At 40.6% G+C, this 12,424-nt stretch overlaps 1 protein-coding gene across 5 annotated transcripts in view; it reads left to right on the top strand.

The window, feature by feature from the left end:
* Positions 1-12,424, top strand: part of LOC133349540 (ninjurin-1-like) — a 58,393-nt gene that overhangs the window by 7,292 nt on the left and 38,677 nt on the right. For 2 of the 5 annotated variants that reach the window (XM_061563089.1, XM_061563085.1), the window contains exons 1-3: positions 1,485-1,911; positions 5,227-5,765; positions 6,537-6,603. In XM_061563089.1, coding sequence (XP_061419073.1) covers positions 5,718-5,765; positions 6,537-6,603 — 115 coding nt within the window. In that variant the 5' untranslated portion in view covers positions 1,485-1,911; positions 5,227-5,717. Of the gene's footprint in view, positions 1-646; positions 665-1,484; positions 1,912-5,226; positions 5,766-6,536; positions 6,604-12,424 lie in introns of those variants that run through there. The other 3 variants (XM_061563088.1, XM_061563087.1, XM_061563086.1) reach the window with 3 other exon arrangements.

The following is a 12,424-nucleotide window of genomic DNA, read 5'->3' on the forward strand; positions in this document are numbered from 1 at the left end:
CAAAAAGTTGGATTATCTGTGGATCCAAAGATGGCTCAAGAGACCGATCTTGGATTGACAGATTCTGCCGCAGCTCTGGCACGTGTCCAGAACGAGTAGTGTGGGTGGACCTGGGTTACTAAGTCGGCCTGCAGAATGCAAGGGGAAGGCAGCACAGTAATGTTGTCCATGTCAAATGCACAGTAATGCCTCTCGAAGCTTGGAATCATGGCATAGTGTGGTACAAAAATGTTGGCCGAACATGTTAAAAAAAGTACAGAAACAAAAAAACTGGAATATGTCTTCGTGCTAAGTATACCAACTGTGCTAATTATGTTTCACATTCCACAGACAATCTTCATGCACCAATCTTAGCACGTGGTCTGCTGGTTATGTATGATCTTAATCCCTCTTTTTTTTGGGATACTGTTATAAAATCCATCTAATTAAAAGTGTACCTCTAAAAACATGTATATATGTGTTTAATTTAATTCATGAAAGTTATCTGATCGTTAACAAGTTTTGAGGCATGACTATTCCCTCCATTTGGCTCTGTCTACCCCTGCTCCCTTCACCTGCCCGGACCGGAGACCCCCCTGCCCCCCCCCACCGGGCCTTTGGACGATTCGGTCATCTGCCTTGTGCTCTGCTGCTCAGGGCTGTTGTGTTTTACATCTATAGTACGGTACTGTATATTGCATCTACAATTGATTGATTGTTGAAGCACGTAGGACAAACATCTTCCTTATACGTTTGGTGAACCTTTCAGCCTTCCGCTTCTTTTGCATGGTGATACAGACTCTGATTAATCTGTACACTAGTCATGTTGACAGTTTTGTTGAATTGTAAATAATATATTGAAGTAAGGAAATTCTAACTTCTGCTTCATGTCCATACCGTGCAGGTAATCACGTTCCCACTTGCGTTTGAGCATCCTTTATAATAAATAAATCCTAGGCTTCCTTGCATGAGGATTTTCTTCCTGCCAGGTGATTGGCTGGTGCAGTGACGACAAAACCACCCGAGCCACCGCTGCCACGCCCCGCAGAGATGCCATAACAATAATAGCCATTTTCGAATTCGGTATTAAAAAAAAGATTTCAAGAACCGCAATGCATGTGAATATGAGCCGGTCGTTAATAAATAACGTGAAGCAGTCCTTAAAGAGCCACACGTGGTTCTGGAGCCGCAAGTTGCCGATCCCTGTACTAGGACATCAGCATTTCTTTTGAAATGTTTTCTCTGAATTCAATAAAGTCATTGCCATCGGATTTTTGACACGTTTTACGAGCACTTTCTATTCCCCGGCCTCTGGTTATAAATAAGGGAAATTGTATTATGTCTGTGTATCCATCTACGTCTCGTACAACACATTTATGAGCTATCAGCGATTCATGGCCCTGACTGCAGCAGCCTTTATTTGCCTGCAATGTCGTGCTGTGGTTAGACTACCTTTGCGGTAAACCAGTTTAATAGTATCCAAGAATGTCTCTCCACCACATTATCCACTAAGCTAGTGAGGAATGGACATAAGCAGCTGGGTGACTTTTACAAGTGTAGATCATTGCGTGCAGATGCGTGTGTGGTAGTGTATGCCTGGTGAAGGACCCTACTGGGCAGTTGGAGGCAGTCGCCCTCCAACAGCAATGGAGGGCAGAGGAACGACGCTCGCAACAACGAGCGGAGCGCCAGACGGCTAGAGTGCAGCAAGTAGGCATTGTAAAGGGCGTGGTGCATCTGGCAGTCATCTCAGTGAAACCATTGCACCTCGGTCTGTCCTGTGACGACCTGTCAGCGAGCCTTCGACACTTCACGTGGCCTCAAAGTGCACCTGGCCTGGCACAAGCGCCGCAATGATGTCATCGCTACTTAATGGCGAATGGAGGCTGTTGGCTGTCGTTGGTGGCCTGTAACCTGGTGACTTTGTAACAGGTAGACTCCAAGTACGAGACACATGCACATCAACGGGGCACCTGTAGGGGGCAGCATATCAAGCAGGTTGCTGATTTGTCCCTGAGTTTGGTATCCACTCATATGTGTTTCTTCTGTCACTGCAATTCCATTCCAAGCATGACATGGAAAAGTAAATTTTTGACACGTTAAAAATACTGCACTAGTTGTGTACTGATTTCTACAGGCATCTCAGTCTCCTTTCTCATTAGTGGAGATTATTCCCAATTCACCAACCACATCTCCACAAAGTGCTGGATTACAAGCATGTACCCCGTCGTATCTTACAGACTTTTGTGACAAAATCGTACGTTTCTGAAAGACTAGACACGACTTGGTTTGTAGCATCACATCAATGAAAATTCCACACCACACACATTGCTTTGTTGTTAACGTGTATTGCTTGTTTATTTACATTATACAATCCACGTCATTTCAACATAGGTATGGAAAGTTCAAAAATATAATAGAGTGCATGTTTTTGTTTATATATAGCATGATTATGCAATCGTCTGTGACTTTAGCAGTGAAAATATTCAGAGCTTCCTCTTGGCCAGTTTCCACCAACTGAAGTATGTACGTTGCATTTTCTTTAAAATGTTATATATTTTTTTTAATTTATGACATGTGAATATGGAATTTATACCACAGGCACAAGGAAACACAATTTTACATGCAGTCTTAAGAGATAAGTTTTGTGGGCATGTGATGTCTTTTCATCACTGCATAAAATATCTCGACTTGGGTGAACAAATTCAGTTCCCCTCCCAGCCTGGTGATTCGATCATCGCAGCTTGCACTCGTGATTTTAAATACAGAGATACCCTGACTTTCGTCCACTTGACTTTCGTCGCTTCGCTCTTTCGGCCGTTTTCAATTATAACCACATTTCAAATTTCGTCCACGCGCTTTCCTCTTTCGTCCGATTTCATCCCAAATCTTCCACGACATTCGTGCCACGCGCCATCTTTTTCATTCAGTCTTTGAATAGAAGTCGTTCAGTGAGCATCTCTTATATTTGTGTTTATTCACATGATTAATACTGTACTTATTTCTGTGATTATACTATGAACAATTCATAGCTATTTTTGTGATAACAGTATAATACTAGTGTTCATAGTTATTTTCGTGATTATAAAACACGTGTACAGTATTCATGCTGTGCTTATTTTTGTGATTACTGTAAAATACTTTATTTTGTGCTTTAATATATTCATAATGGGTCCTAAGTGTGGTGATAGTAAAGCTAAAATAACTCATAAGGTTCTCAATTTGCAAGAAAAGCTTGGCATAATCAAACTTAACGAGCAAGGCTAAATAAAGCCTCTGCTTTGACATTCCTCCATTGTTGACATTCGTCCATGCTCTGGTCCCTAACCAGACGAAAGTTCAAGGTATCGCTGTAGATTTATTTTGTTACAGAGCAGTGATCGGTAGCGCCTCCAGTGGCTGGAATGGAGACGTTAACACATTGTATATATTCTTACTTGATGCACGTTTCATGAGCTGAAGAATTGATGTCAATTGATGGTTCGTTCACCCTTGCTATTTACTGCATAAGCTATCCACTGTATTCGCTTATGCATCAACTCTCAGCTGATAATCTCTGCGGCTTCCTGGAGGGTTATTTCCTCTGGCACAGATTTGCTGACTGGCTGTGTGGCGAGGAAGGCAATAGGTTGTACAGTTATCTCCAAATCGGGTGTAAACAAACGACACCCTACAACTTTACAACCTACTACCTCACCTCACCAACACAACAGTGACCACCGATGGCAACAGTGGCATTCATTACCCTGGTGTAGCCAGCAGACGGGGAGGCATGTGCCACCCAAGTCGACACAGGTAGATCGCAGAGGTCAAAATTCCATCCTTCTGCCCCTTTCATTTCTCAAGCATGGCGTTGGCAAAAAGGAGCATCAACGTTAAAACATTTGCGGTGGCATTTTGCCAATCACATCTGGTTTACACCTCCGATTAGTACGGTTGACTACGGATGGTGCGAAAGAAGTTCAACATTACATTATGATTTGTAGGTGCACGTGAAACAGGTAAAGATGAGTCAGGCAGTTGCTTGTTCACACAAATTGCTGGTAGAAGGGTGTCCACTAGAGGAACTTTTTGAGAGGCCCTCGATAATTATTACGTGCCCACTTTACCCCACCACACATGACCAACCTAACGAGATACTAACTATGGTATACACATGTATGGATGTTGAACTACTTTCACACTGTACGTAGCCAACTGTACTAATTGGAGGTGGAGAGAGGTGGGGCGGATTTAAAACATCTTGCCCAGGTCCAGCGTGCTAACTGTTACATCATGGCAACATCCAATTACAATTAACCATCACATTAATTTAGCTATTTGACATTTGTTTAAGCTATTGGTGCTACTGCCACCAGTTATAGAGTGCAGCACTATCACGAACAGGAGAGTCATGCATTTCTCATGCAACAGATCCACAATAAGAGAAGATGATGGGTTTTCTCTACTGTCTATTCATGTGTTCTTGAACAAGGTGAGAGAGCCCAATTGAGATCCTTTCATTGTCTATTGCAAAAGACAGAAAACATTAACTGAGCAATGTGGGATATTCTGCAGTTCATCATGGGTTGTAGACTGATAGCAGAGAACACATATATTAAAAATATATATATTTCACAAAGTCTTTGACATCACTTATCGCGTGGATGTACACTCCAGGTAATTTCATGCAAGAATTACCATGCAGCTTGGGAAATTGGAACATCGAGTTCATGCAAATCCATTAAGTGGCGAGCGAGCTGACCACAGTTAATTGGCCCCAATGAATCGACTATAAATTATCATAAATACATGAGCAATGAACAACAGGTGCCCTGCTTGGGGAAACTCTCAATCGATGCAATGATTTATTAATGATGACAGTGGGGCCAGTGTTGTCAGTTTGCACTCGTGACCCTTTTTGTAATGGCCTTTGATAAACATTTCAAGTTATGTATTTATGCAGTTTTTACAAGTCTCAGCATTGTTGGGGACAACATTCATTTTTTTATGTATTTGTTTAACGTGATGTCTATATGCTCCCTGCTGCATAAACCATTGTGGGCTATGCAGTACTATTATTCGTATTGTTTATCTATATTATTACAATTGTTTTCCCAGGAGAGCTTCACTCGGTCACAAGACTCTTTTTCAGGAGGGTCCTGCCAAGTTTTCACAGTAGTGTGGCGGTATTGCTGATATGTGTAATCCCAATTGAGTAATAGGGTATGGGATGTTTAACCATTTTCTGTTTTTTTTTATTTTCAGAAAACCAGGATTCGGAGCAAACCCATGCAGAACAGGGGCAGAACATGAAAACTCCACGGAGAAAAGCGTCACCATGGGAACCTTTAGATTGGTTTAACCTCTTAAGTCTTGTTCCAGTCAATATGCAGCGATTATAGACTTCCTGTTCGTTTTCCAAATGTACCTCTGCAGTGTCTCTGTTGCCTGTAAAATAGTCAGCTTTGAGCATTCATAAAAGTTTTGGAAATACATGTTCACATTTTTTTCAGCAAGTATCAAAGTATTAAACTATGTGCATCTTTCGTGTAAAGTTAAAGGCAAATGTGCAGCCCTGCAAATTCTTGCTCACACCACTGTTGGCAGAAGGGACTCCACTAGAGGGAGTTATAGAGAACCCTTGGAAGTAATTTGGCCTACTCTTCCATGTTAGCAAGACATATTGGGGAAAGGTGGGAGTCCTCACGCTTTGCCCCACCATGGATGGATGCGAGGGGATTTAAGATACTTGCACCATGGTTTCAACTGCTGTGCCAGGAGATCAAACTGGCGACCTTTGGATTGTAAGTCGATGTACTGGCCATTGCACTACAGCATCATCCTGACGCTTTATGTAAATGTTCTTTTTCAATAAACGACTTAAACATTCAGGGGAATTAGATTCTGTAATGATAGTCTGTCTGTTATACCCATAGGTAGTAGTGTGCTGTTAGTGAGACTACTGCCATTACTGTTTTGTAAATGCAAACAGTTCACAGATGTGTAATATCCCTTTTGGGGAAATCAACCAGCCAGGTGGATGTTGTAAGTGGTAAGTTTGTTGCCACGGTGACATAGTCCAATAAGTCAAAAGGCAATACAGTACTGCACTTGTTATAATCTCTTGTTAGAGATAATTAACTTCACAGTTTTAAACTGTCATGGAGAGATGTATGCTTGTATATTACATTAAGAGCCAGAAAGAGGAACGTGTAGATTAGGCTAATGACATGATTGAAACTGTTAGGAAATGTAAATGGGCCTGGAAAGGACATGCTGCTGGAAGGAATGATGGCTGGTGGTTCAGAATAACAAAAGGAGTGGCAGCCAGGGAATGGAACGCTTGTGAGAGGATGTTCACCGAAAGAAACTGAGCGATGAAATCGGCTCGTGTACAGGTGCTATGTGGGTTATCATTAAGATTGTGGAGTCGTAAAAGATGGTGTCAGTTTGGGGGGAGGCCTTCATCCAGCAATGGCCATGGCTAAGGGTGATGTTTGTGTGTGTGTGTGTGGCCATGTGCTGTGCTGCACATCTCAACCTGGTGCTACGGCGGCGTTTGGTGGATCATAAAGAAACTCCGATGTGCTTGGGACATCCGGCTGCAGGGCTACCTGGTACCAAGAGAAAGCAGCACCGCAAGTAGGTTTCTCACCAATACGTATTAATCATCACCTTGCGTGTGTGTGTTTTCACCTTACGTTGTGTTTTTTCTTTACAAAAAAGTACAGTATTGGCTGGACCCTCATCGCAACATGTTATTGTGAATTATTTGAGGCTTCCCTGCGTAAAGTGCAATTGTTTCTAGTCATGATTAATAAAAAAATAAACACCGTGTACTGATTGAGACAACATTTTTGGCAAAATGTCCTTGCACAAAGGCACTATAATACATACCTCATAATTTGTTTATAATTTCATTTTATAAATCTTTCCATCGTAACCTCAGTACCTCATAAGCAACAATTTAACGTTTACAATCGACTCTTATGCTCTTATGAAAACAATACATCCATTTAATCCTGTGCCTAAGAGTACAATATGTAATTGTATGCAAATTCTATGAAAGTGATTTGCACATGTTACATTTAGGCTACTAAAGAAAATGAGACAAAACAAGTGAAGCAATCGACACGTGTTCGTAAAATGAGACGTAAATATATTTTTTAAAATTTAAATTATGACCATTAATAGAATCATGGGTTGTGGTTAGGCCTCGGCAAGGTAAGGTAAAAGGTAAAAACAACGAGCTTACCTTTACCCTACCTTTTACCTTACCACAATACAATCACTCTACCCTACCTTTTACCCTTTAGCAGGTAAGGTAAAAGGTAAAAAGCAACGAGCCGACCTTTACCCTATCTTTTACCCTTACCCCATACAAATTACCCAATTACTGGGGTACTACACATGGAACAGGTTTATAACGGTAAATGCTAGGTAGAGCGCTTTATTCATATAGAATACTTTCGTTTATTCCAATTTTACACGCTTTCTTTTAACTCACTCTGTTGTTGTTGTCGTGTCCTCAAATCTTGTAACTCAATTTTAACCCATCGACAGCAAACTTGGTATACTTATGTCATACTAATGACAATACTATATTCTATCATAAAAAATGAAAAAATATCTATTTTTAAACATTATTTTTTAGATGTTATGTTTCGGCTTGGGTCTAATTGTCCACGGTCAACTGACGTTGGCTGTAATTGTCCACGGTCCCCTTACATTATGGTGAGCTTTGGGGCCACTTCCTGTAGTCGTGGCGTTCTGCATTACTAGTACATTCCATAAAAGCGTGTTTTAAAAGTTTTTTTTAAATATTACTGATTAAATGGAAGCCACGAACTGCGTCACGAGCTTTTAGCAGTAAACAAGGTACCGTATTTACCGGGTAATACTTCGCGCTACCTTTACCCTACCGGGTAATTCTTCCGAGCTACCTTTACCCTGCCCTTTACCTTACCCCTTGGCATGTCGACACCTTTACCCTTTTATCCGGTAAAAAGGGTTAATTACCTTAACTTGCCGAGGCCTACTTCGGGTGGATCTAACTACTTACATTCCGACCCAGTAGTTACAATGTACAATCATGCCATAGGGAATAAATGTACCTTACAACACAGTTTTAGATTTATATAGTGCCCAACGACAAATGCATCTCAACATGCTGTCTTGAGGTGCCAAGATAGAATTTACTTATTGATTCTCATGGCCTTTTGTAAAATGTGCGCTGAGGCTTCCTTTACAAACCAATATCATTTTATGGCTTATTACAATTTCACCCACACTGTCCGCACTCTGCTCAGATCTCAGAAGCTTAAGCAGCGTTGAGCCTAGATAGCACTCGGATGGGCAATCACCGTGCACCACCAACGTAGTCATAGGTGACTGCAGAGCTGTGCTACGTTGTAGGCAGCAGAGGACATGGCGGGAAAAATCCGTTGTATTGCACTTCTCGGCTCCCCACATTCATGCCTTCCAGCTTTAGCAATCCAGCAACTGACCAGCTTTGAAATACGGTTAAATAATCCCCGCGACCCACGTGGTGTGGCAAGGCCCTCTCTCAGCAGTGGCTTCACAAAAGTACTAACATGTACATAAGCATTTCAGAGTTTACATTATTAAAATACCAATTCATCCAACACTGATCATCTCGGTGTGTCCGATTGGCCTGGGTGTGACAGTATTCTACTAAAAATTAAGTTATCTCCGTGTTGTGACACACTGTCATCACACAGATGCATTACAATTGCAACTACTGTTTGATAATGCTCGGATAGTTAATGTGTTTTGATCTATCTTCATAGCAGTGTTTGTGTAACTACTAAATACAGGTAGTGTGCTGCTGCATTAGTTATCTACAGTCTGTTTATTTCTCTCTCTATAGAGTATGTCATTCTCAAATGTGTTGGTGATCCTGACCATCCATTTTCCTTGGTCCATGATATTACTAAAGAACTATGCATTAGATACTCCTAGTTGCATGAGATTGTTAAAATTTCTTACTTAATTTCTGTGTCTTCCCCAGCTTTGTGTACCTATCATTTCACCAGATATATTTTTAATTAACTATAGCATTTATGAAGTGTGTTCAAAAAGGGCAGAATACAACTATTGTTTTATCTCCCAGTCGGCCACTTGTGGTATAAGATTGTTAGCTCAAAATTGTGTGAAATTAAATTAATTGCTTTTGTTCCACATAGAAGTCATGTGCTATGCATGGCTACATTTCGTAATTTTATGGACAGATTTATTTAGAATAGCGTTATTTAAAATGTCGCTTGAATCTTAAAGAACTCTATAGGAACAAAGTAACTCTCCAAGAATCTAATGGGACATTTAAGTGACCAAATCGAACTTTACAATTCTTCATTGATTCTTATTGCACTGTTACATTTTCTTCAACTGATTCTTGATCCACGATTGAAAATGATATCGAATGCCTGGGCATCTGGCTAAATGACCATCTATATTGTAACATACCTAATACTAAACTTTATAACGAAATGAAACTGAAGTTAAGGCTCTTGAAATGTTTTTCTTGAACTACTTAGGACCAACTTGGTGTTGTCTCCGTTTCCACATCAATGTGTGAAGATTCAGTTTAGCAGACTGTTTTGCCTAATCCATACACCGTTCAACCATCATTCTGCAAGTCACAACATAACTATTTCGGCTTCTTCCTTCACATTGGTCAACCTTCAAATTCCTTCCCATCATCACTTTTCCCAAGCACTCAGGGAGTGTTTTATCAAGTGATGCTTGGGACATTTGTCCAATTTTTTACTCAGTTTCCTTGCTTATGAGAAGCCAAAACATTACACAGAGACTACCGTTGCATACAGAGAGTTAACACTTAAAATTTTGTATAGATAGGTCACCAACCTACTTCATGTACTGCCATTGTATAGACAGGCCTCCATAGCCCAACAGATGGGGTGTTTGACATACAGGGCGATGCCTGTCTAATACACTAGCCCTGCATTATTAAGATCGTCACTATAATATATTAAAAGTCATTCATTATTACCAAGCAAACTACATTTGTGTTTTTCTCAAATGCATTCCATTTTAACTTGTAACATATTTTTTATGGATTGACAAATTCTAGGTTTGCATTCCACTGTGTGCAATAATTAAACATTCTAACAATAACATGTCCAGCATCGTGTATACATATATATACTTAAGCATTGGATTCACAGAAAAAAAAGTCAATAAAATATGCTTTTTCATGAAATACTATTAATCAAAATAAGCAATAGGTCGATTAATTTAAAAATATCTGTTTGTCAAGAAATGTCAACATGCTAAATACGTCAATGAAATAAACATTGGCGTAAATACTTATCTTAATGTACTTATTACCCACATTCATTTGAAATGTTATGCACGAGATAAAATAACTGAAGTTGATATAAACACAACAGAGTAATCTGTTCAGACTGGACGTGAGTGGCAAGTCTACAAACCGATGCTTTTCATGGTAATCGTCCAAAGAAATGGAACTGAACCCAACACACCGCATAGCACAATACCTCCAAAGCATTTTTCTTGACGATTGGCGATTCCCTGGGCATGCAGCCGTTGTGTGGCTTGTGAGTACAGTACTGAGGCTCATCTGTGGTGCAATTGTCACTGCTGTAGATTGGCGCCCTGCGGTGTGTGGCAGGCTGAAGTCTGGATCGTAACTCTGGCTTGATTCGTTGTTTAGTCGTGGCTTGGGCAAGACAGTAGATTGTACAGTTATCTCCTGAACGGGGTCACACTCCCCAAACTATACAACCTACTACCTCATCCCACGCGCACGTGCACCCCAAGCCACTGCCGCCATCGCTTCTGCAAACCATTTACTGCTGAGCAAAAACACATGGAATAAAAACTACATACTTCATACAGTATACAAGGCAGTAACAAATTACTATGTTAAAGTACTCGAAGGCACAAAATTCGTTTAGCGCCGTTTCTGCATGAACCAGAAAACATGAAAATAGTACTGCACTGCAACAGAGGACAGTACTGTATGTACATACTGTACATCATCAAAGCCAGTTCTATTGACACAACGTATTTACCAGACATACAAGGGCAATGTTTTTAATCAAATCATATCTCCTTCCCATGACGGTACATTAATGAGATTTTTTCAATATATATGTATAAACATGCCAATGACCATAACTTTGTTGGCGCCAACATTTCTCCTTTGCCCCGCTAGCATACAGGCTGCGCGTAAGTAGCCCAAATTTTTGGGTGAAGTCCAGCCATTGTGTTCGGTGCCAGCTCGTGCAAGCGGCAAAACAGTGGCACGTTTCATACGACGGGAGTATAGCGCTACCTGATTGAGTTGGGGGGCTTCCTCCGATGTTAGAAAGTCAGTTTTTTCCCCCTCGAAGGCGTTGAGGCGACGCTTGCCCTGGACGGTAGGCCGGGAAACCCCAGAGCAGTGGCTCGCAAGGCAGGGCCCGCCATTCGCTCAAAAAATGGAGCGCTCCATATCCCTCCATACTGTTTCACTGCTCATACTGTGGCATGCAAATAACGTCAGCAACAGGACGTAGAAGGCTGGCGGTTTTTACTCGGCCCATACTTATTCGCTGCAGGTTTGACGATAACATTGTTCAAATAACAGCGCTGTACCCAATCAGGCTATGCCAACATTTATGGATGGCTAAAATGTTTATTTTCGTTTTGAAATGTAATATTTCAATAATCCTCATGCACATATAACAAATTGACACCAATCTGGTCTAAAATACAATGGCATTTTCGAAATACCCTATAATGTGTTTATTTGTAGCACCATCTATTAAGATATAGCCTTTTCATTGCACATCTAACGTATGATTTACACGGCACAGCGGTTAATTTATATGCAAACAAAGTGAAGCTACAGAACTCTTAATACATTGGGAGTTAAAAAGTACAAAAATAAGCATGCTTGAAAAATAATTGATGGCAAATTGCAATTGCAGAATTTGGCATGCATAACTGTACTAAGGCAGCTTTATAATGTAACCGAATGAATGACTTGTCACAGATAAAAGAGCACAGTATAAAATACAACACCCTCACCGCGGAACAAAATGGCCGAACAGCATGTCCACCGCCATTTTCGGTGCCAACACTGGCGTTTTTCGCGAAGAATAATCTAATTGGAACACGTACACAAATAAATTAGCCTGTGTTTTTGTTTTTTGTGCCAATAAATAATAATAACTACGTGACGGCACATGTCAAAACTTATTAACAGTTAACGTGAATCCATCGTTTCGAATTCTGATAAAACAAGGCTATTGGCACCGCTGCTCAAATCACAATGCGCCCTTTGTAAACCGCAAATGTTTCGCAATGAGTTAAAAGATGAAAAAATCCAAGGTTCATCTACCCTCTCTCATCACTAATGTTAAACGTAAAGCATCTCAAATGGAACGCATTTAAGAATCCTCTTGTTCCAACC

The sequence above is a fragment of the Lethenteron reissneri genome, chromosome 30 (genome assembly GCF_015708825.2).
Source record: "Lethenteron reissneri isolate LAM-NWPU_2019-01 chromosome 30, ASM1570882v1, whole genome shotgun sequence".
NCBI classification, from domain to species: domain Eukaryota; kingdom Metazoa; phylum Chordata; class Hyperoartia; order Petromyzontiformes; family Petromyzontidae; genus Lethenteron; species Lethenteron reissneri.